The 26822-nt window shown below is 41.5% G+C and overlaps 1 protein-coding gene and 1 non-coding gene across 4 annotated transcripts; both read left to right on the top strand.

Moving 5' to 3' along the window:
• Nucleotides 1-50: 50 nt before the first annotated feature.
• On the top strand, nucleotides 51-26409 carry CWF19L1 (CWF19 like cell cycle control factor 1). 3 transcript variants are annotated; one of them, XM_045854114.1, is made up of 14 exons: nucleotides 51-160; nucleotides 3280-3364; nucleotides 4185-4246; nucleotides 5431-5534; nucleotides 7772-7986; nucleotides 10171-10289; nucleotides 14414-14498; nucleotides 16082-16222; nucleotides 17082-17196; nucleotides 17936-18015; nucleotides 21582-21791; nucleotides 22640-22759; nucleotides 23199-23296; nucleotides 26022-26409. In XM_045854114.1, the coding sequence occupies exons 1-14, from the start codon at nucleotides 138-140 to the stop codon at nucleotides 26164-26166; spliced, it is 1602 nt and encodes a 533-aa protein (XP_045710070.1). In that variant the 5' UTR covers nucleotides 51-137; the 3' UTR covers nucleotides 26167-26409. The 3 variants fall into 3 exon arrangements, with proteins under 3 accessions (XP_045710070.1, XP_045710071.1, XP_045710069.1); XM_045854115.1 differs by having other exon boundaries at nucleotides 4169-4247; nucleotides 5433-5534; nucleotides 7772-7958; nucleotides 10215-10289; XM_045854113.1 differs by having other exon boundaries at nucleotides 4169-4247; nucleotides 5433-5534.
• Nucleotides 22297-22444, top strand: LOC123829190. The gene has a single exon (XR_006787576.1). It is a non-coding gene; the product is annotated as a small nucleolar RNA SNORA12 (small nucleolar RNA).
• Nucleotides 26410-26822: the final 413 nt, after the last annotated feature.

The raw sequence follows: 26822 nt of genomic DNA, 5'->3' as shown, positions 1-26822 counted from the left end.
CTCTCCGTAGATAACTAAGCCTTCGTTGGTCGAGGTGTGCTGACGTCTTCATTGTGCTGCGGGCGCATCTTTCGGAGGAGTGCGGCTTCGGCGTCCTAGTTTTCGGTGGTGGTCGCAAACGTGTTTCGGGGTTACCGATGGCTGAGAAACCGCTGCGCCTGTGAGTGACTCCGAATCGGAAGCCTCTGTGTGTGCGCCTGCGTCTACCCATCGGGCGTTTTCTCCAGACGGGAAGGGAGCGGGGAAGGGCGGGGGTGGGAGCGCGGCGGAGGCTTGAGAGCTCGGTTCGCATCTTTGCGGGCTGCGGTGTCCGATCACATCTTCACCTGGCCGGGCCGGCCTCTGTCCCCTGCCGTTTTTTCGCTCCCGAGCGGGGACTCGCGGAGATACTCGCTGAGGGAAGCGGAAGTTCCCGGTGTTAGGCCTCTTCCCTGTCAAGCCATGCTGGGTTCTGCCCTGACCCATCCTTTACCCTTCTTTTCTTCCTGCACCCCATTTACCTAACCAGAGTTTCTAGGCGCGGGGCCGATTGGTAGGCCCCGGGCAGAGGGAGACGGGGTGGATGAATAGGGCCTCCGCCTTGACGCACACTTGTGGAGGGAGGAGGGAGGGGAGGCGTTAGGATCGCGGAGATGACTTCCATTCATCCGACAAGTATTGAACAATTGCGGCGTGCGAGACCTTGCATCGGTGGAGTTCCTGCCTCAGTGGAGCTTATAGTGAAGAAAAACACAGTAATCAGATAACCCAGATATGTGTAAAATTACAGTAATGATGAATATCAGGAAGAAAAAGTTAACAGTGCTGAGTGGGTGTACGGTAGGAGTATTTGGCCTAATGCGAGAAGTGAGGATTGAGCCTTACATAATATTTTTGTCTTTATCCTAAAAAAAAGTCATTGAAATGTTTAATATCAGCTTGGCATGATCAACTTTTTGTTTTGGAAAGTGATTCTGACTGCAATGTGGAGAACACATTAGAGCCAAAGTAGCGGACAGCTAGGATTAGATAGAGTGATGACAGAAGAAAAGTGCAGGGATTCATGTTTTTTTTTTTCCTTTCTTAAAAAATATTTATTTTAGAGGGGAGAGGAAAAAGCGAAACATCAATGTGTGGTTGCCCGTCGCGTGCCCCCTACTGGGGACCTGCCTCCTAACCCAGGCATGTGCCCTGACTGGGAATCAAACCCTGGATCCTTTGGTTCACAGGCAGGCACTCAATCCACTGAGCCACACCTGCCAGAGAGATTCATGGTTTATTAAGGAGATGAACTCAACAAGGCTTGAAATATTTTGGTTCATAAGAAGAGGTCAGCACTGCTGGGGTCCAAGATTTCTTCTTTCTTCAGTGGAATAGGAAACACCGGAAAAAGGGCCCAGATGAGATGATGAATTTTGAGGTGTCTTGTGATGTCACAAACTGAACCATTGGCTCACCCAGAAATAATTGTAATTCCATGTGAGAACTACTATGATAGAGGAAGAGCAGGATTCTGTGGGAGCACCAGAAATTGGTGACTGATAGGGACTGGAGGGCTTCCTAAAAGAGGTAGTGCTCAACAGATAAAAAATGCTTACTAGGTTATTACAGAGCTTGCTCTGAAATGCTGTATAGGTTTCTGAAGTTTTGAGAGTGACTTCTGCCCCAGCCAGGAAGACTTGAGAGATGTGCCGGGATTTGAAACATGGGAAAAATTTAGACTCAGGATGGGTAGGGTGGGACTGATAGAAGAAGTAACTACCCCAGGGAATGGCAGAGACAGAAGTGATCAGATCGACAGGAAGGCATCTCGGAGGGAAACTTGGAGAAACTCTGGGAAGAGATTAGGGGATTTGTGGAAGGCTGTGCCTCTGCACACAGTAGAGTGAGTTCTCTTAATGTTTTTGAGGAAGGAACATTGTTGGCTTTATGTAAGATGGACAGGAAGAAGAGAAGGCATTCGAGGAGATGTGAGTGGATTCTGTACTTTGTATCCAGTACCAGATTCATTATATTTCTCGCCCCTGCCTTATTTCTCGCCCTTTTCTCATTATATTTCTGCCCCTGCCTTATCACAGGGCTGTCTGTCACTCAGCCTTGCAGCTCTCCTCCATTCCTCCTCCTCCATTTCCCATCCTCCTCTGCCATTTGTATTCAGGCCTTCAGAATTCTAAATTTCCCATGTGTCCTTTTCTTCCCCAATGGCATTTGACATTGCCCTTTTCACTGATAACTTTGCTTATAGGCAGTCGTTCCTCCAGACCACCTTTCACTCTGTTACTAAAACGATCTTTCTAGAACAGATGTGCTCACGCCACTACCCAGCTTGAAAATGTTTGGTGATGTGGACAATAAAAGCACACCAGAAAGACATAATGACAAAACAATAAGAAATATGTTTCAAGATGAGTTAAAAGACATTAAGAAAACAGTATAGGTGGAAAAACAATATAAATCAGAATTAGTAAAACTCAGAAATGAAATAATAGGACAAGTTACTTCACAACTTAGTGCCAGTCTGCCTCATGAACCTTAGCTCTTGCCACTTCCTCCCTCCCTGCCCGATAACACTTTACACATACCTCCTATTTATAGCCATTTTTAAGCAAGATGAGGTAAAACTAGGTTTACAGTTGTGAGTTTGCAAAGCACAGAGTAACATTCTTGTAATATTATTTATTAATTATTGCATTATTTTCCATACCAACAACTATAAACCTACTTTTGCCCCACCCTGTATAAATTTATGATGATCAGAATACCTCCCCTTCCTTGATTGTAAACTCTGAGGCTTGAACTGTTTTCCTCCTCTTTGTACTCCTGACACATTCTTAGCACAGTGCTTGGCTTACTGCACATAGCATATGTCAGAGTTCAGGATGTGTTTGTTCAGTGGATGATTGAAGCCCTGTACTAAGGTAATGACAGTGGAAATAAAGAGAACAGAGGGGATGTGTATGATGTTTGGACAAAGGGATCCATGGGATTTGGTAACTGGAGGGGAGAGTTTTGACTGTCTGTGACCATGTTGGTGATAGACCAATCCACAAAACTGGGGAAGTGAGAGGAGGATGCTGGTTCAACTTTGGGGGAAATGATAAGGTACATTTTAGATATGATAGGTTGAAGGTCTTGGTGAGATCTTTAGGTGAAGTGCCCAGTGGTCAGGAGCGGTTCACACGCACTGTACCTCTCAGGTAACATAAGAGAGACTGGATCACGTATCTGCGTGACCCAGGAAGGCCTGGCAGGCTCGTTCACGTTTCCTGAATTGCCTTAATGTTTATCTCTTGTTTGCAGCTTGGCTTGTGGAGATGTTGAAGGAAAGTTTGATGTTTTATTCAATAGAGTTCGAGCAATTCAGAAGAAAAGTGGAAACTTTGACGTAAGATGTTTCCTTTTTCTGAATTTAATTTTATTGTCAGCATATTAAAATAAAATTGGGCTCCTTTTTTCATTTCTTGATTGAACACATAACTCTTTTTTTGTTGTTGTTAGATTGGGTACCTTTTGTGAGCATAGGAACTTAGCAGCTGCAGAGTAGTGGGGTAAGGGAGACCTGTTTACCTTTTTATACTTTTAAAATTTCAATCTTGTTACATTAATACTGTAGACAAATGTGAAAGCAGACTAGCAGAACATCCCTAAGTGATTCTCACCACTGGGTTTGAGAAGCACAGGTGTATTTCATGAGTGTCTGGTGTAGATTAGATTAAGTCTGATGACATGAACAAATGCTTCACAAACCAAAGCACCTTAAATGTTGTGTGTGGTTGCCACCTAGACTGTAAACTCCTAGAGTACAGAAGAATATTCTAAGTATGGGGATCATGTGTTCCCTGGGTTAAAGGTTGAATACAGACAATAGGCAGGAAATGTTTTTTTATGCCCTGTATTTCTCAAGGTATCTAATATTTAAAGTTTTATATTTCACAGAGGGCTTCTTCAAGGTTGATTTCTCCATCTTTCCCTGGACCCCCCTTGTCCCCACCCCAACTTGAATTTGACAGTCACTGAGACAAAATTTAGTAATTTCTACAATTGTTACTAAAGAATTATGCAAACTGATTAAGGAAAAAACTTGGTTTGAGACCATTACTTAGGATAATTAGTTGAATAATGTTACTATGAATTATGCACTATTTGATATAAATGAATCTCATATATCTGTTTAAAAAACTCATTTTAGCTGCTGTTGTGTGTAGGAAATTTCTTTGGCTCTGCTCCAGATGCTGAATGGGAGGAATATAAAACTGGCATCAAAAAAGGTATAGAAATTATTTTTGTTTAACAAATGATTTCTAATACAGTTTCAAGACTACACAGTTTTTTCTGGGTTGTTTTCACATGTGTTAGTCATTTAACAATTTCCCTTTGAGCTCTGCATTGGTCTCAGAAGGATGCATACGCATCTAAATGTTCACCTTTTGAATTTGGTTGGAATTAGTTCCAGAAAACTCATTATTTTGTAAGTAGGCAGGAATTGAAAAAAATGAAACCATATACAAGGTCTGTCCAGAAAAATTCCAGCCATTGTCAATATAATGAGAGCAGTTTTGCGCAACATCTATGTAACCTGGCAGCCAAGGAGAGTGGACTGGAATGTGCATGCAGAAACAATGGCGACCCCACTGTACTAGTTAGTGGGGGCGGTAGACACCACTGAGTAAGCATGTGTACTGTGTGGCCATCCCATTCAAAATGATCAAGTAGGGCAACAAATCTGCATTCGATTTTGTGTTAAGCTTAAACATTCCTCTGTGGAAACAATTCAGATGATTCAGAAGACTGCAGCTATGGGCAACAGGTGATTGACAGCTTCTTCATGACAGTGCACTCACTCGTGCATCACATCTCGTGTAGAGTTTTTGATACAAAACATCAAATCACCCAGGTGACTCAGCCCCCATACAGGCCAGATTTGTAACCGTGAGACTTCTGGCTTTTCCAAAAACTAAAATCACCATTGAAAGGGAAGAGATTTCAGACCATTGAGATTCAGGAAAATATAACAGGGCAGCTGAGGTGACTGAGAGAACTGGGTGAGATCCCAGTGTCCTACTTTGAAGGGGACTGAGGCGTCATTGTCCTGTATATAGTGTTTCTTGTATCTTGTATCTTCACTAAATGTCTGTATTTTTCAAATTACATGGCTGGTTACCTTCTAGACAGACCTTGTATGTTCTTTCATTTTTCCAGTATTAGTGTTTTTTTTTAATTAAACTTTTTAGGGTCTATGTTTTCGTAATTATACATTGACTATCCTTTTTAAGGTGTCACTTCATCATCTTGGTGATATCATTTAATAATCAGACCATAAGGTTGGGTGTAGGATATCCTAACAGGTGATCATATTCCAGTTTTTCCTATGATTATTTTTCCTATGGGGAAGCATTTCTCAAGTTCCTAAGCAAATCTGGTAACTCTGGTGTCATGTCTGCTTCTCTCATTAGCTCCTATTCAGACATATGTGCTGGGTGCCAATAACCAGGAGACAGTAAAGTATTTCCAAGATGCTGATGGGTGTGAATTAGCTGAAAACATTACTTACCTAGGTAAGTTGATATTTTTGGTGTTTTTAATGAATATAATCAAAGCTCTTAGGAAACTTGTGGCTGGATTCTCCTGCCATTACTACCTGAGAGAATGGGGGTCAGGAGGGTTCTTTCCCAAAGTCTGTGCCTATACCCTTAAGACCACAGCATTTTTTCCCTTTGTGGTCTGGCCTTCCTCCTTCCAGCCTCCTTGTGTTCCCACAACCAGATGTATACTCTTTCAGCCAAACAGAGGAATAAATTGACTTGACTACAGGGTATATATAATTTAAGGTATAAATTATGTTTAAAAAGATCTATGTCTGTGGTCTCACCATATAACATGCAGCTTACTTACTAGGTTCCTAACTAGCTGTAGCTGTAGGTCTCACTGAGCTTTTGCAAACCGACATTTTTTGTGCTGATCCTTGAGTTTTTCACTCCCTTGTCCTTTTCCTATTCCAGGTCTGCTCTTCTAATTCCAGATTAAAGTTGTTCCCTCCCACCTGCCCTGCATCTCTCTCAGTGGTTTTTCTCATCATTTTGCCATTTCGTTTTCCCTTTACCCGTTGTCAGCCTGCGGCCTCTTGGATCACTCAGCTCACTTTTCCCTAAAATGGCTCCACCGCTCTCATATTTCCCCCTTTCTGGCCTCTCAGTTCTCTGGAAAGCTCTTACATTTTCTCTGTTGTAAGTGTTCTCCTTCTCCCTCCCTGCCCTAGTCTGTCTTTGCCTTTATTGGATTCTCTTCGTCTGACTGTGGCCATCCTATAAGCATTTTCATCGTATTTCAGTTGTCTTGGGCTCTTCTAGGCAAAAAATTGAGGACAGATTTTTGTTTTTAACCACAGTAGTGAGATACACATTTGGAAATCCCTTTGCTGTAGCTTAACATGGGCGTGACTGACTGCAGCTCTCGCTGTAATTACTAGATTTGGATTGAGACCACTGCTGTAGATATTTGCGACAGCCGTTTTCCCATGCAGATTTAGTGCCAGGAGTGGAAAGGGCGGCTGAGGTATTTGGGTTATTTCTGGGAAAGATTTTTTGGGATCCAGTAGGAGGAGTGAACAATGAACTTAATAGTGAATGTGTAATACTGAGCTTGAAGTGCTGGCAGAACATCCAGCATATAGTGGGACGTGGTCTCCCCAGAGTGTATAAACAAGTTGGTGCTGAAGAGTGTAGATTTTTGGGAACCGGTCTCATAAGGAGGAGAAAAGAAGCTGAGAAGAGGATTGGGTTGTTGAGTAAGAAACATGAGAAGGGAAGCAGGCAGATGATAGCATCTTGTGGTGGGGGCATATATCTTCACCTAGGAGCAGGCAGGGAGGTGACAGTAATTCGAGGAGGCTTGGGAGAGGTAAAGATTCTATCTAGTTCATAGACTAAGTTAGGAGAGAACAGTTCCCTGAATAGAGAGACCACTGGTGATTAGTGGCCTTTAAGAGAATGATGGGAGAGGGAAACTCTTAGATTGCAGGGGGTTAAGGAGCTAAGAGGTAAACACTTAGGACAGACTACTCTTGAAACTGAAGATTTGAAACTGAAGAGGAGGACGTTTCATTATAGTTAGTATGTGTGTTCCTTTATTAGTATGTATGTTTATTAATCAGCATGTGCCTTTATTAGTATGTATATTAATTAGTATGTTTAATATTCTATTTCCTGAATGGAAAGAAGCAGTTGCAGAGACTCTGTAGATGACAGGAAGGCGAAAATTGATGGAGCAAGGTCTTGAAGGCACAAGCCGGGAATGAATTTAGAAAAGGGTAGAGTCTCTGATTTTTCCCTTTGAAATGTTCTCCTTCAGTTGGTAGCTGCTGCCTGCATGAAGAGCATACCTATTCTAGACTCTACCTTCCTCCGAACTGCAGTCATTATTTTCTTTTAATTGCCTCTCCCTATATCCAGGTGTCTGGGTTTCTTTTAATCCGTGTAGAATCTCCTCTAGAAGGCAGAAAGCCTTTCTCTTAATCAGTGCTTTCCAGCTGTTTCCATTAGCACCGGGGTAAATAGGCCAGCTCGGGGCTCCAGCTGTCTCCGAGTGAGGGCTGCTGTACTGAGCAGGAATACTGCTGTAGCCTCCAACACAGGGCCTAGCAGCCAGAAGGGGGATCTGGGAGTTTCCACGCATTCAGACACATAGGGAGGCATGGAGGTGGGAGAGTCCTGGCCTGCAGAGAGATGTTCACCACCATATTGACATTTCCTTTTGCAGTTTTGACTAAAACTTGTCCATTTTTCTTTGAACCCAGGTCGGAAAGGTGTCTTTACTGGAAGCTCGGGGCTGCAGATTGTGTACCTGAGCGGAACAGAGTCCTCAAATGAGCCCGTTCCAGGTTACAGTTTCAGTCCCAAGGATGTGTCTTCTCTGAGAACAATGCTGTGTGCCATACCCCAGTTTAAGGGTGTTGATATCTTGCTCACCTCCCCTTGGCCCAAGTATGTGGGGAACTTTGGGAATTCTTCTGTGAGTAGTACTTGTTCAGCTGGCACTTTTACAAGCAAATTGCACTGGCTTAATTTGAGCTTTTTTGTTCTTTGTATTAAGTATTTCAGCTCTTAAAACTTTTCAGTAGAAATATTTTTGTGAATTTTTTCAAGATATTTAAAGCTATATTAACTGATCAAAGCAAAAGTCGATCTTATAAAAGCTTGATTCACAGCTGAGATTGCTGAAATCTTAATTATAAATTAATGGTTCTTTAAATTATATTTTCTGCTTCAGGTTCCCTTGCTCATGCCTCCTGTCAATATGTTTTGAGGTTCACTAATTTTCAACAAAAAGATTTATATCATGTGGCAGCTCTGCAGTTGTATTTTCTTTCCTTCCATTCCAGATTATAACTTTTTGGCTATTAAAGTATTTTTTTACATGGAATCATTATGGGATCAAAGAATGTGATCTAAAAACCTAAAGATAGGAAATGAGATGTTGAAAACTTGGTACTTCTCTAATGTGAAACCTTTAATGTGAAACCCAGTGAGCATTGGGGCTCACTGTAGCATTTGATCTTAATATTTAAAAAAAAATTTTATATCTTTTTATTTATTTGTAGAGAGAGAGGAAGGGAGGGAGAAAGAGAGGGAGAGAAACATCAATGTGTGGTTGCCTCTCACGTGGCCTCCACTGGGGACCTGACCTGCAACCCAGGCATGTGCCCTGACTGGGAATTGAACTGGCGATCCTTTGGTTCGCAGCCCATGCTCAATCCACTGAGCTACACCAACCAGGGCTTGATCTTAACATTTTTATAAGCAGTGTAGAAGAGGGTGTACCCCAGGTTGGTGAGTAATAGCTATCATGAGTTAGAAAATACTGTATCGGTGGAAAGAAGCCTAAGGAAGACCTGGAATGGTTTGTGTGTGGGGCGGAAATCATCAGCTGACCTTCAGTGAAGGGAAATGTCAGAACGCATTTAGAGGCGAATACCAGTCAATGGATGCAGAGTTCTCAGTGATGATCCAGAAAAGGGTCTTGTAGAGCACTCCCTGCCACTTCAGCACAGTGTGTCTATGACCAAACAGGCCGGGAAGATTCCAGGCATTGTCAGGAAGGATGTTGTAAGGAAAAAGGACAAAGTTCTCTCCCCCTTCCACAAACCCAGGGTTATTCTTCACCTAGAACACGAGGGACAGTGCTGATTGCAGCACAAAGAACAGACAGCGAAGCTAGGGAAGATCCAGAAGACTGCTTAGCTGATGATGGAAGGGAGAAAGACATGTGATGCTCTGTAAGGAAGGAGGAGAAGAAAGAGCCTCCTTTATTTTGGGGGTGCTAAAAAAGATTTTGTTCAAAGTTTATAAGTAACCTTACAAGACACTTAATAGGGAAAAGAAAACAGTATAGTTCACCACTACATAAGATAACACAACTAATCTCAAGGCCCAATTTCTTGGCCTTCAGAATCCAGAAGGAGGCAAGTTAAGGCACAAGGGAGTTCTTGCTTTGCTTAGTGGAAAGTTAACCTTGGTAATTGATTTCCAGCTAGTACCTTCTCTTAGAGTCCATGATTAACATTATGGATGAGAGATCACATAATTGATTGTTCATGGAAGCTGGAGATGGTCTGGAAACAAGCCTAACTTTTGGCAGACTTTATAACAAGGGCATGGTGTGCCCTTCCACAAACCTCAGCTTCTTGAACTGAAGCAAAATAAAGGATTGCATGCTTATGTGATAAAGGCCTTGACTATTCCACACCAAGTATTCTGTAGGTCCTAGGGGCTCTGAAAGCTAGCTTTAAGTTCTGTTTTGTGCATTGACAATCTGCATTGTACAAACTGGAGGTGCACAACAAAGCATATTATAGAAGCACAGTCTCTGGGCTTCAGAAAGAGAGCTTATTTTCCAAAAAGCATTGTAATGGGTTTAATAAACCCCATTTTGGGTATTAGTATGGAGGACTGGCCTTTTAACCTCTGGCTTCTGGCCGTTGTTCCTATTTTTGCATTCACAATAGCCCAGTTTTCCTGTATGTTTGAGATTCTCCGACTGCCATAGTGTGGAACCTGCTGTGCAAATTCTGCCCATGTTTGTATCCACATACAGATTTTGAAGACATTTCAAAGTGTCTTTTTTTTTTCCCCATTTCTTGGTTACTCTTAGGTTTGTTAGGATGACTTTTGTTTGTTAAGAGTTTCTCTTTACTAGGGAGAAGTAGATACCAAAAAATGTGGCTCTGCTTTGGTCTCCAGTCTTGCCACAGGCTTGAAACCAAGATACCATTTTGCTGCTTTGGAAAAGACATACTATGAAAGGCTTCCATATCGGTGAGTAGCACTGTGTTCTTTTTGACTTTTTGAAGAATTTGCATTGAATCTTCTGTGGTAACTTCTCATGTTCATTTTGGCCATATACCATCTTGGTTCTTTTTAGTTATTCAGGCCTGAAATGAGTGACTCTCAAATCATTCAACTTCTCTTAGATTATTTTTCCTAATTTGAAATATAAGGGATCGCACTATGTAGAGCCCCTTAAAGGTTTGAGGGTCTGAAGTAGCAATGCTGTTTAATCATCATAGCTTGATGTAACACAGTAACTCTTGCTTTGTTCAGGTCAAAAAGTACTCTGTATAGTCTTAATCTCAGTATAATCATTTTAGAAGTATTTCAATTTGAGAATCAAGAACTTGTATTGATTGATACTTTTTTTAGTTTGAGTTTGAAGGTGGAGTTTTAAAGGATGTATTGCAGAAAAATAAAACCAGTGACTTATAAGTGATAGAGTTAAGTTAAATAATTTATAAAAAAAATTTTGATACAGCTCAGTGGATTGAGCACGGGCTGTGAACTAAAGGGACGCTAGTTAATTCCCAGTCAGGGCACATGCCTGGGTTGCAGGCCACGTCTCCAGTAGGGGCCACATGAGAGGCAACCACATATTGATGTTTCTCTCCCTCTCTTTCTCCCTCCCTACTCCTCTTCCTAAAAATGAATAAATAAAATCTTAAAAACATTTTTTTGACACAAAAGTAATGTATGTGTTGTTGAAAGTTCAAAAAATATAGCTGAGCAAAAAGAAAATAATATGCCCTTTTCCCATAGTACCACAGTGTAAGATATAACTATAGGTAATACGGATTTTTCTGTTATCTCCATATGTGTGTTCCAGAAAAATCTTCTTGTCCTCTGAAAACCATGCACAAAAAACAGAGGTTATGGGAACAAACCACTAAAAACCTATTCAGCTTTTAAGGATCTGAATACACATTTCTCTGCAGGACATGTACCAGTGGCCAGTGGACACGTAAAAAGATGCTCATGTCATTGGCTCTTAGGGTAATCCAAATCAGAACCACTTCACGTCCACTAGGATGACTGTAATCAAAGAGGCAAATAATAACAAGTGATGGCAAGGCACAGTGGCGGAATTGAACCCTCCTCATACATTGCTGGTGGGAATGTAAAATGGTGCAGCTGCTTTGCAGAACTCTTCGGCACTTTCTTAAAAGGTTAAGCATAGCGTTACCATAGATCCAGAAATTCCACTCCTATTCCTAGCAAAATGAAAACACAAAAGTTACACACCAGTGACTATAACAGCATTACTCATAATTATTTTTTTAAAGATTTATTTATTTATTTTAGAGAGGGAAGGGAGGGAGAAAGAGAGAGAGAGAGAAACATGAATGTGCGGTTGCTGGGGGCCGTGGCCTGCAACCCTGGCATGTGTCCTGGCTGGGAATCGAACCTGTGATAATTTGGTTTGCAGCCCATGCTCAATCCACTGAGCTATGCCAGCCAGGGCCCATAATTATTCATAGCAGCCAAAAAGTGGCAACAACCCAAATGTCCATCACTAATGAATGGGTAAATACAAAGAGGGACTCCATACTAATGGGGAGTTGCTCAGGAAGAAAAAGGAATGGAATATTGATATATGCTATAGCATGAGTGAACCTTGAAAACATTACTCTGAGTGAAAGAAGCCAGACACAGAAGATCACATATGATTCCATTGAAATGTAATGTCCAGGATAGGCAGATCCGTAGAGAGAGTAGGTAAGTGGTCACGAGGGGATAGTTGGAGGGAAATGGTGAGTGACTGCTAATAGGTACAGGGTTCCTTCTTTAGTAATGAAAATGTCCTAAAACTAGATTGGTGATGTTGATAGCTTTGTGAATATGCTAAAAACTATTGAATTGCATACTTTAAATGTGTGAATTGTACTTGAATTAACTCTTAATAAAGCTGTTTAAAAAAAAACAAAAACAAAAAACCCTGTATAATTTTTAACCAGAGCTATACCAAAACCCCATATATTTATAATAATAAAAATATAGTTAAACCTCCACTAACATTTGCACCTAGAATTATGTCAGTCCATGATTTATATTCCTGTATTTTTTTTTTTTTTAGATTTTATTTATCTTGAGAGACGGGAAGAGAGGGAGTAACATAGATGTGTGAGAGATACATCTATCAGTCGCCTCTCACATGCCCTGGCCCACAACCCAGGTCTGTACCCTGACTGGGAAGTGAACTGGTGACCCTTTGGTTTGCAGGCCAGCACTCAGTCCACTGAGCCACACCAGCCAGACCTGTATTGTGAGTCTTATGCTTCTTTGAGGAGCTACTTACCATGATTAAAAACATCAGAGGTAGCATCCTGCATCAACCATTTTTATTTGAAAATAATGAGGGAAACATCTTCCCAACTTTTTTATCTGTACTTGTAGTTTCCCTGTGGTATTAGTTTTCTATTGCTGCTCTAACAAACTACCACAAACTTCGTAGCTTAAAACAATACAGATTCACTATCCTGCAGGTCAGAAGTTTGGCACAGAAATCATTGGCCGGTTCGTGTTTGTTTCTGGAGGTTCTAGGGGATAGTCAGTTTCCTTGCCTTTTTCAGCATCTAGAAACCACCTACCTTGGCTCATGGCCCCCCCTGCTCCATCTTAAAGCCAGCAACTCTGGTTGAATCCTTCTTACCTTCTTCTATAGCCATTTCCCTCTGACTGTCTTCTGTTCCCCTCTTCCACTGTTAACGACCTGTGTGGTTATGCTGGGTCTACCCAGGTAATCCAGGGTCACCTCCCTATCTTAAGCTCAGTTCATTAGCAAGTGACTAAATCTGTCATCTTAATTTCCCTTTGCTGTATAAGCTAACATTCATAGGCTGTGGGATTAGGACATGGACTTTTTGGCAGGGGTGGGGGGGGGTGTCATTATTTTGCCTACTACATCTGTATGTAGCTTAATAGTGGAAAGTGTTAGCAGTTCTTGAGGTCACTGCACTAGTCACTGCTTGCACTAAGAAAGACATTTGCAGGATATTCCTTACTGTCTTTTATGTATTGTTAAAGATTCCATTTCATTATGAATAAACGTGTTTGAACCATTTTGAAAGTGGGAGAAAGTTACACATGAGACAGCATGATGCTCACTGTATATTGACATTCCCATTTACCAAATATGAATGTGCTTATTCTCTTTAAAACAAGTTGTCACAGACAGACTGTATTTTGGTTTATTTCTTTCAATAATGTGAGCATAAAACATGTATCTGTGTATTTATATAAAGTGGTGTACGTGATTTTAAAATAAAGTTATATTATGTGATAGATTCAGGAAATATCTACAATATGAAGAAAGAACTCTTAAGCATTGGCATTTATATTAATGGTCACCTCATGAAAAAGAAAAAATATGTATGTCATAATTTTTAAAAAATTAAAAATAATAAATTGATTAATGTAGAATACTTATAAACATACAAAAGATCAAAAAAATTTTGGTATGCCCTAGCTGGTGTAGCTCAGTGGATTGTGTGCCGACCTGCAAACCTGGGGTCACGAGTTCAATTCCCCTTCCACTCACATGCCTGGGTTGCGGGCCAGGTCCACAGTAGGGGGTGCTCAAGAGGAAACCACACATTGTCTTTCTCCTTCCCTCCTGCTCTCTCTAAAAGTAAATAAATAAAATCTTTAAAAAGATATATTTTGGCATATGCAGTACTGATATTTTTTCAATGAAAAATAAACACTCATACTTTCATATTTCTCCTAGAAAAATAAAATCCTACATGTGACTATTTGAAATGTGTTTTTTATAACTTTTTATTGCACAAAAGAAGAGAGAACAGTATAATGAACCTTCCTGTACCTATCACCTAGCCTTAGCAATTATCAACATGATGCCAGTTTTACAACTCTTTTAAAATCAAAAGTTGGAGTTCTTACTCTTTTCAGATTTTTGATGTCATTTTCCCCTAACAACAGCTCTGGGAGGTAGGGATGATTACCCTGTTGGATGGACAAGTAACATCTGAGATTATGTTACTGGTGGTGATGGACCCAGGACCCTTTCACAGCCCCATGGAGTCCACACAGTTTATCATTGTGAGAAGTAAAGTTTGTTGGTAACCTGTTACCTCTCAACTGTATTGCAGAAACCACATCGTTCTGCAAGAAAATGCACAGCATGCAACCAGGTTCATAGCTTTGGCAAATGTTGGAAATCCAGAAAAGAAAAAGGTAAAAGATTTGAATATTTAGGGGTAGATTGATAATCATTGCCTGCTTGGTAGATGTTTCTCTTTCCCAGTTTAGCATTCAGATCTCTTCTCAGCCGCAGTGCCGCGGCTCCTCTGTAAAGATGTGGTAGTAAAAGGTCAGGTTTTCTTGGGTTCTTTGTAGGAGATTTTAGACAAGTGTTTGGAAAAATAGGCCCAGTGGAACAAAGGCAAAATTTCAAATGAATGATATTTTTTCCCATGTCCATGTGGTTGTCTCTGCAGGTGTTCATGAGTTTGCCCTCAGAAGGTAATCTTACATTGCTTATTTTAGCAACTTTATTTAGCAGAAATAATAAAATCCTCCCAAGGATTCACTTAAGCCCTCCTTGGCTTTGAGATATCTTAGTGATACCTGGAATCTTGTCTTTGTCCTGGAAAACAGTACAGGTGAATGAAAGAGACTATTACCAAAAAAGTGCACTGTTTTTCTTACTTCACTGAGAGTGCCTCTGATTTCTGTAGGGCCCAAAGCAGGATATTGTGGATTAAGACAGCTAATAAGATCAGAACAATTGGTCAAGCAGGAAAATGGATAAATAATCTGGAGATTTTTTTCACTGTAACATGCCATAAGCAATGTACATGCAAAAGATAAGCAAATACATATTTTGTCTTTTCCATAGTATCTTAAGCTTTTAACCCCAAAGCATTCTTAGCAAGTTTAGGTTTCTATTTTTTTTTTTTTTACTGCCTTTTAAAGACTGAATATCACTTATAGTATTTGCAGTCTTGCCTTACTTTCAGGGATGTGTTGGCCTCAGCCCTAAGCAATTTATATACTTCAGTCAGAGAATATGCACATTTTGAACTATGGGAAGCATTATTAAATTCATCTCGAAATTTTGTTCCAGTGTACATCCCCACCAGCAGTGTATGTATGAGTTTGTTTTCTATCCACATTCTCACTAGGTGGTGTAAAATTTTTGTTAGAGTGATAGATGAAGATGGTGTATCATTCTCAGTTAGTTGCATTTCCTTGATCAATAGTGAGGTTAAGCATCTTTACATTTCATCTAAAGTTCTCAATTACTATATAATTAGTCTGAGATTATAGGTATTCATATAACCACTTACCTCTTTGCTACCAGTCCCTAAGAAAATTTACCAGCATAGACAGCAGAAATTGTATCATGCCAGAGGGAAATGCTAAGTTGTCCGGTGTAGGTTTCATTAGAAAAAGGAATGGCAGTGCCGTGATTCTGCTGACGAAGTACAGGAAGGTACCGGACTCAGAGTCGGAGCAGTTTGTCTTCAAAGCTTATGGAGCAGTTCCTTCTGGGCTTTGTGGTGATGGTTGTTTTGTGGAAGGGTGGGAACTTTGGTTTGTTGCTTATTACTTGCCAGCCCTTGGTTAGCTCCTGCAGAGATCACTGAATTGGCATTTGATTTACTAGGAATTCTCTGAGCCACAGATGGCCAGTTGCTGCTTTTTAAATTTTGCTTAGTTTCAGAAGCTTCTGTGAAATCTTTACAATAAAATAGATCTACATTTGGATAAACAGTATTTCCATTAATGTTATTGTATTGTTTTTTTTTCCAAAGTACCTTTATGCATTTAGTATTGTCCCCATGAAACTAATGGATGCCGCAGAACTGGTAAAACAGCCTCCAGATGTCACTGAAAACCCTTACAGAAAATCTGGGAAGGAAGCATTTGTGGGAAGACAAACTCCTGCCCCCGAGGTATGTTGTGATTGAGAGGTGGCAGTTCTGGGCAGGACTGCTCCTTACATGTGTTATAGTTTAATTTGTGAGACAAGTTTAATTCCTAGAATCTAAATACTCCCCGCCCTACCCCCCGGGAAATCATGGTGGTGTTTAGAAAGCCTTAAATTTTAAGTAAGCTCAGTATTTTGTTGTTACTGTTTTTAATTGTAGTTTGGGCTTAACAGTTTTATAGTTTGTCTTTTTTTATTTTTTAAATCCAAAGTTGATTCTCTATTTCTAGCTTTTCAGTCAGGGATCCAGATTCACAGATTCAGGGATCCAGGGATCACAGATTCAACTGCTTGGCAGCAGTGTAATCTGCGATTTTACAGGGAGTGCTAGTAGGTGAAGAGGGTTCACTCTGAAGAAATTTCTGAATAGCACACTTTCCTGAAATTAATTTCCCCCTCACTACTACAAGGGATGTCAAATGAGGGGGAAATTAGTGTGCTTTCTGAGACTTTTTCTCTTTATGAGCAATCTTCTTATCTTTTAATTAAATCTCAGTTAGAGTTCTTTGAGCTGTGAAGCATAGGACTGCATTGAGAGAGAAAGGGAAAGGAATTTGGATGAATTGATACTGTTGTTTTAGGCAAGAATTGCTCTATAACTTGGACTTTAACTTGCTTTTCCAAAGAGATGATTTTGGTGGCAGTTCGGATAAGTGTTGAGAAGTATGACTGAGAATCCAGACATCTTTGCCAAAATAGGCAGAAACGGCTGGGAGAAAAGATAGACATTACATTGGCCGGAATGTTCCTTTGGATGTGAATGTTTTGTACTTGTCTAGAGGTTAGTTTAGTAACATCTACTCTTCTACCTTTGGCCATTCCAGGAAGAGTCAGCCTGTCAATTTTTCTTTGACTTAAATGAAAGGCAGGGGAGGAAGCGTTCATCCACAGGCAGAGAGAGCAAGTCTTCCCCTCACCCAAAGCAGCCTCGCAAACCTCGTAAGTACCCCGGCTCCAGGGTTCTCCTGTGTCAGCGACCACTCTCATTTTGGGTCTTGTTTGGGAAGCAGCATCACTAAGAGAGCCTCTTCTGGCAGTGGGAATTGTGCAGCGAGTCATTAGGACAGTAACAACAATGAAATAATACAAAGACAACTTGATTTTGAGGCTGTCTGAGACTGTTCTATGAGAATTACGGGCCCAGCTCCTTTCATGTCTGTAAAACGTGAGCTAAAGAGCCTATGAAAACTAATGTAGGTTCATAAAGTAATAGCATAATCAAAATGGTGGAAAAGACTTTAAGACTATTTCATTGAGATTTTTTTTATCCACCCCCTCATTTCAAAGATGAAGGAGCTGACCTTGGGGAAACTTACTACCCAGTCATGCGGCTAGCTAGTGGCAAAGCTGAGACTAAGATTGGGGTTCCTGACACCCAGTTCAGTGTTCTTTCATTGCAGCCTGTTGCCAGTTACGTGCTACTTCAGTCAATGTGTGGTTGTCACTTGTGGATCACCTACATGTGGAATGGTTACAAATTCAAGATTTTTCTAACGAAGGTTTAGTTTCATCGATAGTGTTAATGGGGTAGGAGGTGTAGTGGGAGCACAGCAGGCCCAGCCCCCTGCGACTGTGCTGTACTGGTATACAGTCTTTGCAGGGCAAGAAGATCAGACCAGGGTGGTTATATGCTGGAGTGTTTGGACTGTAATAACATCTGGCTTTCTTCCATCTGAAGCTCAGCCTCCAGGACCCTGCTGGTTTTGCCTTGCCAGCCCTGAAGTGGAAAAGCATTTGGTGGTCAACATTGGCACACACGTAAGTTACTTTCATGGATCTTTTACAGAGGAGGAGACACCGTTTGTTTTCTGTGACTTTATCAAGTCAGTATACATATTGTGAAATTTACCCACTGTAAGTGTACGATTCAGTAGTTGTCAGTGAGCTCACCAAGGTGTGCACCCATCACAGTTTCAGAACAGGCCTCTCACTCCCGTAAGTTCCCACGTGTCCTTTTCCAGTTACTCCCCATTTCAGCCCCAGGTGACCACTAGTCTGCGCTCTGTTTCCATGGGTGTACCTTGTTCAGACAGTTCATACAAGTGGAATTGTATAATACGTGATCTTTGTGTCTGGCTTCTTTACGTAATATTCTTGCGGCTCATCCATGTTGTAGCATCTATCAGTATTCCATTCCTTTTTACTGTTAAGTAATATTCCATCATGTAGACATATGCTACTTTTTGTCTGTATATTTCTCAGTAAGTGGACATTTGGCTTATTTCCACCTTATGGCCGGTAGGAATAACGCTGCCACGAACATTTGCATGCATGTCTTTGTGTGGACGTTCATATTCATTTCTCTTGAAGGGAAACCTAGGAATGGAATTAAGTTTTAATCTTTTACGATACTGCCATGCTATTTTCCAAAGTGATTGTTCCACCTTATATTCACACCAGCAGGTATATATGGGGTCCTGTTTTTCCGTCTTCTCACCAGTTGTTGTTATCCGTCTTTTTCATTATGGCAGTTCTGTGGTTTATAGTGCCAGTTTCACAAGGCTGCTCCCCGCCTTCCTCCCTGTCTGATAAATAGGTGTGGATCTCCGAAGGTGATGCTTTTAGATACTTTTGAACTCTATATTTTTATTACATACTACTAAAAAGCAAGAAATTCTCACTGTTGCCTAGTAGTAGCAGATACAGCTTCCTAGTGACAGGAATCCCCGTATCCACGTTCCTGGTGTGAGTGTCTGGGAACCAAGTAATAATTACAAGGTTGCTCGGTAAGCATTGAGTCAGACTATGAGAACTGGGTGATCTTGAGGATAATCTTACTTAGGCTGTGGACTTGGATGAAGCGTGCATGTCTCACAGTAAAGTTATTCTATTTCAGATTTCTCTAGGTACTTTTCCTTGAGCAGACCTCAGTTTGGTACTGAATTTAATGCTAGTCTTTGATCCACATTCCACTGGGATCCATACAGACTTAGGTCCCCTTTCATTCGCTTAGAATGAAAAAGGCTTGATTTTCAGGGTTACAGTTACACCCGTCACTCATGGCCAGAATTAACTGTTTGCTGAGGCTCCTGAGGTGGATATTTACAACCAGTTCTCAGTGCGTGGTGCTTCGACAGACAGAAACTTTAGTCCGTTTTTGGTTGATTTATTTTAATTTTGGTCTCTGAGTGTGACCTTTTCCTCAACTTACCCTGACAGTCTGAGGGTCCTTTATTGTGTGTGGCCTTCTATATATACTGACCAACTAGAATCTCAGTTTCATCTTACACTTTAGGTCACATCCCTTTCCTGCCTTTGTTGTTTGAGATTGAATAGCCCCAGTCTTTTACTTTTAATTTTTATGTTGTTACTGGCACACTTCTGTCTCCTGGGGGAGCGCTGATGGGCTGACACAGTTGGACAGTGGAAACTGTGGATGAACTCTTCAGTGAGAAGAGCAGACTTGAAAGCTCTTGCTTTTATAAGAATGCCCTTTTTGGGTTCTCTCTTTTGGCCCTTGTTTTCCTCTGTGGATTAGTTTATGCCATTCTTCTCTTCCTCACACATTGAATGGTAAGTCAGGCTCAAGACCGCCTTCTCTTTTGGAAGCTTCAGTAGGTTCAAAATGCCATGCAGGGTAAAAGAGGTGCTTGCTTTAGGCCTTGGGGAGAAATGACCTTTCTCTTCCCGTCACCTTTCTGCCACCCAGGACATGAGCCTAGGGGATAATGGAGGAAACCTGTTTGTTTCTCACCTAGCCCTGAAGCTAGAGGAGCAGAAAGCATCCTAGGTCTTAATTGTGGCCCAGCCCAGCCCCCCCAAGTAGGAGGCCACATGAGTATTTTACCACCTACCTAGTAATCCAGTCTACACTTCCCTACACTGTCCTTTGTCTGGGGGAAACCTGTTGGGAACCTCTGGTGATCTTTGGTGTCTGGCAGAGGACTTGGAGTCCTCTCTCTACATCCATTCCTCTTCATCTCCTTTCATTACTTTCCCCCTCTGGCGTTCCTCAAGGGACACACATTAGAACTATGCCAATGGCCTGTGGCCACAAATGGGTAAAAGGAGGGGAAGGCTGCTAAGAGTCCAAAGTAACTTTTTCCGAGTCCACACATTTTAGTATAGTGGAAGCATTCATTCAGGGCCTATTCATACATTTGAGATGACAGAGATAATTCAAGTACAGAACAGATTAGGTGAGAGTTTGAAAGGGAGGAAGGAGATTGCTAGTTAGTCTAGACCAGAAAGCTTCAGTTACCTCAATGTATATCATAAAAACTGCTGTTTATGGCGGTGACCCTCTGACATAAAGAAAAGTCTAGAAGACACAGGCTTCCTAGAGTAAGCTTTTAAAAGAAACAATAAAAAATGGTTGTTGTAAAAATTAAGAAAATGCTTTAGTGCTTACGAAGTTTAGATGAACTTTAGTCATCTGGAAAATTAGCTTTGTGGATGTGCTCAATCCTTTCTGCCAAGCAGGGCACAGGTGGTCCTGCCTTCATTCGTTCCCATGCCTGTGCTGTCGTTCTGTTGAACTTTTTCAGTGCAGATAAAAAATAAATGGCTCTTTCCTTCAGCCTTAACTTGGCACCCACCACACTAATAGTATATTTCAGATTGTTCTTTCGGAAGCTCTGGTACCTTCACGGGCCCGAATTGGTGTACATTGGCTTTTCTCTACTTACCGTGTTTTTTCCTTCAACGAATGTCTGAGGGTAGAGCAGTCTTACATGTTTGGGTTTTAACAGAAATGATTTTAGTTGCTATTTAGCTGCCACCATGGTTCCACTGTTGGAACCATAATTATCTACCTTATTGGATATACTTGAGTTTGAGGTTTCTCTTTCTTGAAGTTTGGTATGTTGCTTCCACTTTGTAGAGGTTAGTCAGCAGGTTAAGGTGTAGGGACGTTGTATGCCAGTCATGTCACCTTAGTCCTTTTTGTGAGTTGGGGATGTATTTGGGGTTAGACTGGATGTTACTGTAGGGAGAGTGGTCATTTTGAAATCAGAATTGATATCTTTCTGTGGCTGACGGTAATAGTAACTGAAAAACTGTTTTCAAGTTCAGAGTCTGTTTGTTGTCTTGGTCCCTTTCAGCTCTGGTGTTTGAAGCCAAAAGGCTATTTTTCATTTGCTCCCAAATCATTTGATGCTCATAAAGAAATTTGTTGCATCTAATCTCATTCTTCAGCAGGTACTTGAGAACACTGTTGTGGTAATCTTTAAATCAGACTTTTAAAAGTTGGAGAATTTCTATTAATGGCCTCTTCAGCTCTTCTCCACTCCCCCTCCCCCTAACTTGTTCTTTGTATAAGCTTCTCGCCTTGAAGGATCACATGTGCAGTATTGATGTTTCGCTGCTGTGTGCTCCATCTTCAGTGCTACCTTGCCCTGGCCAAAGGAGGCCTGTCTGATGACCATGTCCTTATCCTGCCCATTGGACACTACCAGTCAGTGGTGGACCTTTCAGCAGAGGTGGTGGAAGAGGTGGAGAAATACAAAGCTACACTGAGGAGGTTCTTTAAGAGCCGAGGGAAACGGTGTATTCTATTTGAGAGAAATTATAAGAGCCATCACCTCCAGCTCCAGGTAGGTGGTCTCTGCTGAAGAACTTGGAAAGGGCCCTAGGGGGGGCCTACATAATGTTAATTTCAGTAATTTGATTAATATTTGAGTGTTTGATTCCAATAAAAAACTAAATATTTTACTTACTTTTTAAAAAAGTATTTTATTGTTCAATTATAGTTGTCTGCATTTATGCCCACCACTCCCCCCAAAACTAAATATTTTATATTTTAAAATTTTAACATGAATTTTCATGTTAGTATTTAAACAATGTTTGTTTAAAAGGTTAGAGCATCTAGTGGTAACTCCGGAGATTTCACAGGAACGTGTGTTGTCAGTATAAGTGAACTGCGCATACAGTAAGTGCTTTGTTTTAGAAAAGGAATGGGTAGTTGAGGAGGGTTTCAAGAAAGATTTAGGCCTTGATAGGTAGAGTTTGGAAGAGATTGGGTGTTCTGTGTGAAGCCCAGCGTCAGTGAATGGGGCTAGCAGCTCAGCCATTTGGAGGTTGTTATGGTTAATTTGTTGTGATTGTGGTGGTTTTCTTTTGGCACATTTGTTAAGTTTTCAAATGGGCCTGACTCTGCCACAGATATTGTACAGGAGCCGGCAGAGGCTTGATGACCAAGCGACCGCTCTCTAGCCTTCCCGGCGTGTGGAAGTTGGCTCCCACATGTGGCAGGCTGTCTCATAAGTTTAAGTCCTTACAGACAGGCTGACGGGGCCTGTCTGGCCTGAGGAGAGTCTCTGCTGAGGGGTATTTCTCCACCCCTGTGATGGATTTGCTCCTTCTCAGGAACTACAGGAGGCACGACCTCCCTGGGACCTGCATGAAGAATTTCTCTCATCTCCCCCCCCACCCCGCCCCCCAGGTCATTCCTGTGCCACTCAGCCGCTGCGCCACTGATGACATTAAGGACGCCTTCATTACCCAGGCACAGGAGCAACAGATAGAATTGCTGGAGATCCCAGAGCACTCTGACATCAAGCAGGTAAAACAGGAGGGCAGGGATGTTCAGGGAGAAGTGAAAACCTGCTTTCTGACCCGTGAGCCTGAGGTACTGTCAAGGCATTCCAAAAATGTTGAATAGACAGGTGACAATTTGGAACAAGAGCTTGGAGTATTGATTATATTGGAGACAAAGATGGCGTTATAGCAATGCCTCAGTGTTGTCTGGGGAAGAGCAAGAAATTAGACACTTCCTAAGGCAGGAACTTAGAAGGACGGGTGCCACTGGGAGGGCCTTTGTAGTATCTGCCAGTCGGCTTCTTAAACTCTAGTTCCCCTGAGTGGCTTGGGGCCTATAGCTACCGGTGTCCTCTGTGTTTCTACTCTGAATTCTTTACCAAATTGAGGCTTTTAAGAGATGGGCAGGATTTTAGATTTTTAAAGCACTATCGTGTGTCCTCATGCAGCTCTGTTTACTTTAGATTGCACAGCCAGGAGCAGCATACTTTTATGTTGAACTTGACACAGGAGAGAAGCTTTTCCACAGAATTAAAAAGAATTTTCCTTTGCAGTTTGGAAGGTTTGTATAGTTTTCTTATTTTGTTTTTATTTATTATTATTATTTATCCTCACCTGAGGACATGATTATCGATTTTAGAGAGAAGGGAAGGGAGGGAGAAAGAGAGGGAAGGAAACATAGATGTGGGAGAGAAACATTGATCGGTTGCCTCTCGTACATGTCCGGATGGGGGACCAAACCCACAACCTAGGCATGTGCCCTGACCTGGAATCGAGCCTTTGACCTTTTGATTTTCAGGATGATGCTCCAGTCAACTGAGTCACACTGGCCAGGGTGTAGTTTTCTTATTTTAAATATATTTGTACTAGACCTTCTCTGAACAAAATAGTGGGCTGAGTGGACAGTTAAATAAAAAGCCAAATAAGAAACAGTTTTTGCCCCAAGGAAGCAATAGTCTTAGGGCAAGTCAGATATTTACATATATGACAGTAATGTGAAAAGTACCCTAACAGTTTTGAGGAGCAGTGTATTTTGGAAATTCAGAGAAGGAAGATCTTATGTCGGATAGATGAAAGGCTTCAGGTTGGCCTGAGAGAGAGATTTAGAGGGCAGACATTGGACTGTCGGAGTAGTATCCTGGGGAATGGAGAGCTACCCTTAAACAGATGTTCTGTGTCTGACACTGTGCCAAGAACTTCCTATGCATTGCCTCATCCAATCTCCCCGCTCTGTAAGGTAGGTACTGTCATCTCAGTTTACCAGTATGGAAGATGAGGCTTTAGAACAGTACCCAACAGAACTTTCCCCAGTGATGGAAATGCCCCATGAATCTGCACTGTCCTGTGCAGTAATCACTAGCCACAAGTGGCCACTAAGCACTTGAAATGTGGCTAATGTGAGTGAGGAACTGAATTTTTAATTTATATTAATTTGGATTAAAATGTAAATGTCTGTATATGAGTACTGGCTCCTAGAGCATGGCTTGAGAGTGGTTAGGTAGTTTGTCCATGGTCACACAGTGGTGGGTGCAAATCCAGGACTGTTGGACCACAAAATGTGAGGCCTTACCATCATTGTTTTGGATGCGTATTCATTTCTTCTCCTATCAGGCAGAACGTAACAGCAACACCATACAGGGAGTGGTATGAACTAGGCAAAGACTGAAGACAGGAATTTGGTGACTAGAAGAGATTGAGTATTGAAGGGAATCAAAATACTGTAGAGCAGATTATCTGATGCTGGTGTCTGTGGTCTGCAGCTATTTTTTCACCCTAGTTGGAACTGAGCTTTGAGTCAACCTTGCGCCCTTTTCTTGGTCTAATTTGGAAAGCCTCCAAGAGATTCCCACCGTTGGATAAGTCCAATAGATGTAGTTATCTACATTTTCAGAAAGATAATTGACAAACGAACAACTGTATTGAAAGCTTCAAACATTTGACATTATCTTTGCTGTTGCCTCAGCAACAGATGCAGACGTGAACACTGATGATAGGCAGGTGATAACAGATACACACAGGCACATAAGCCTGCAAAAGAGAGATTCTTTGATACTATGCTCAGGATGGCTGAGTGTTTTTGTAAATGTGCTAACTTACAGTTAGTATTTTGTAGTTAACAAAATACATGAAAAGACTCCCCCTGCTGCTGTACAAGAAAGGTAGTTCTGTCTTCATTTTACAGGCAAAGAAGTAGGTTCAAGCCTTGCCCAGGCAGCTAGAAATTACACTCAGGTCCTATGACTTTAGAAAACTCATGTGATTTGTTTTCAGCTCTTCTATTTATTGTAGCTGTAAAGTGGGAAATGATCCATATAGATGTGCAAACAGTTACATCTAATATAGCAGAATAAGTAAAAATTAATAAATATAAAGCAGTGGCAATTAAAAGCTAGCTTGTATATGTGTCTGTATGTAACTTCTTGTTTTTGTTTCTCTCTCTTTTTTTTATACTGAGCCTGTGCTGTTGTGCCTGTGTAGCCCTAAATTCCCTAAAAGTAGAGGCAGAAAGTCGGTGGATTATGGTACTAGATGCCTGACTGCACTACGCCCTTAGCTAACTCATGCTCTAATTGGGATGATGAAACTAGAGTTAAGGCAGGATGTAATCACAGCTGATTGGTGCTTTGTGTTATCTCCATATCTCACAAAACTGTTCTTTTGTATTTCATAAGCAAGACTCAGATGTAATCACCTATGCTAGTCATAGACAGCTAGTGGCAGAGCTAGGAATGGAATCATCTCTGATCATTCTGTCCCGGGGCCTGTCCTCATTCTCCCGAGCCACGTTGCCTCTCTAAGTACCAATAAATGTAGTTTCAGGTTGTTCAGAGAAGTAACTGGGATGTAGGGGGTTAAGAAGAAGTAGGCCCTGACTGTCAGGTGTGGCTCAGTGGGTTGTGAGTGTGTTGTCCCACAAACCAAAAGGGTTTGTAGGCTAGGTCCTTGGTTGGGGGCATGAAGCAGCAACCATTCTATGTTTATCTTGCATGTTGATGTTTCTCTCTCTTTTTCCTTCCCTTCCCCTCTCTCTAAAAACAAATAAATACAATCTTTAAAAAAAAAAAAAGAAACAGAGGTAGGATCTGAGCTGGTCACTTAAAATGGGTATGATCTTGATAGAATGGCAGAGATGGCACTCAGGGAAGAGAAGATGGTATGAGTAGAGGTGGAGGAAGTCGCATGCCTTCTTCGGGTGACATTGAGGAGAGCTCTCTGAAGAGGACGGCACGAGAGGGTGGTTTCAGACTAATGCTGTCCATGTTGACTTCCTCGTGTTTTTTCCGCAGGGAGGTCCTGGCAAGTGAAGCCATCCTCAATATTCCTGACAAGTCTGACTGGCGGCAGTGCCAGACCAGTAAGGAAGAGGAGGAGGCCCTGGCTCGCCGCTTCCGGAAAGACTTTGAGCCCTTTGACTTCACTGTGGATGAGTGAAGTTTTTTAAAGAAATTACAGTCTCCTGTGGGGACTGTTTTCCTGCCTCTTTTTGGTACATTCCCATGGAACCTGTCTGCACCAAGAGGCCTAAAGCTGAATGTTTTTCAGAAAAAGTCACATTCTAGGATGGAAATCCTACGTTAAAAGCATGTTTGTCATCTAGCTCCTAGTATCGCTTTTGTTTATCCACATTTTCAAAAACATTTAAATTATCAAATAAAATCTACATGCTTTTCCATGGTTGGGAGGTGCCTTATCTTTATGTTGCCTATAACCATCAAAATGAAGTAGTGTGTGTGTGTGGTAGGAGGAACCAGGGCTTTAGGCCCAGCCGTTATCCAAGCATCTCACAGGTGCCTTCCCCCTAGGCAACTTAAGATGGAGAAGGGACCCAGGACCTTTGCCATTTTTATAGCATTCAACTTATTGATACATAAAAAAGCTCATTCAGTCTTTCAGCAAATATTTAACTCCTACTTGCCAGGGCTTTTTTCAGACTCCAGGAGTATAGCTATGTCCCAACATGGTTTCTATTGTCCCAGTTTACAGAATTGGGAAGAAAAGGGATGGATTTAAGAGATTTCTGCTTTAGATATGTTGAGTTTTAGTGTGCTGTTGGATTGTTAAACTCTTGGAGATCTGGATTGGTGATA

The sequence above is a fragment of the Phyllostomus hastatus genome, unplaced genomic scaffold (assembly GCF_019186645.2).
Source record: "Phyllostomus hastatus isolate PE091 unplaced genomic scaffold, TTU_PhHast_1.1 phas_scaffold_1066, whole genome shotgun sequence".
Taxonomy (NCBI): Eukaryota; Metazoa; Chordata; class Mammalia; order Chiroptera; family Phyllostomidae; genus Phyllostomus; species Phyllostomus hastatus.
Note: the sequence above shows the minus strand (reverse complement) of the source record. Positions and strands in the feature narration are given on the sequence as shown.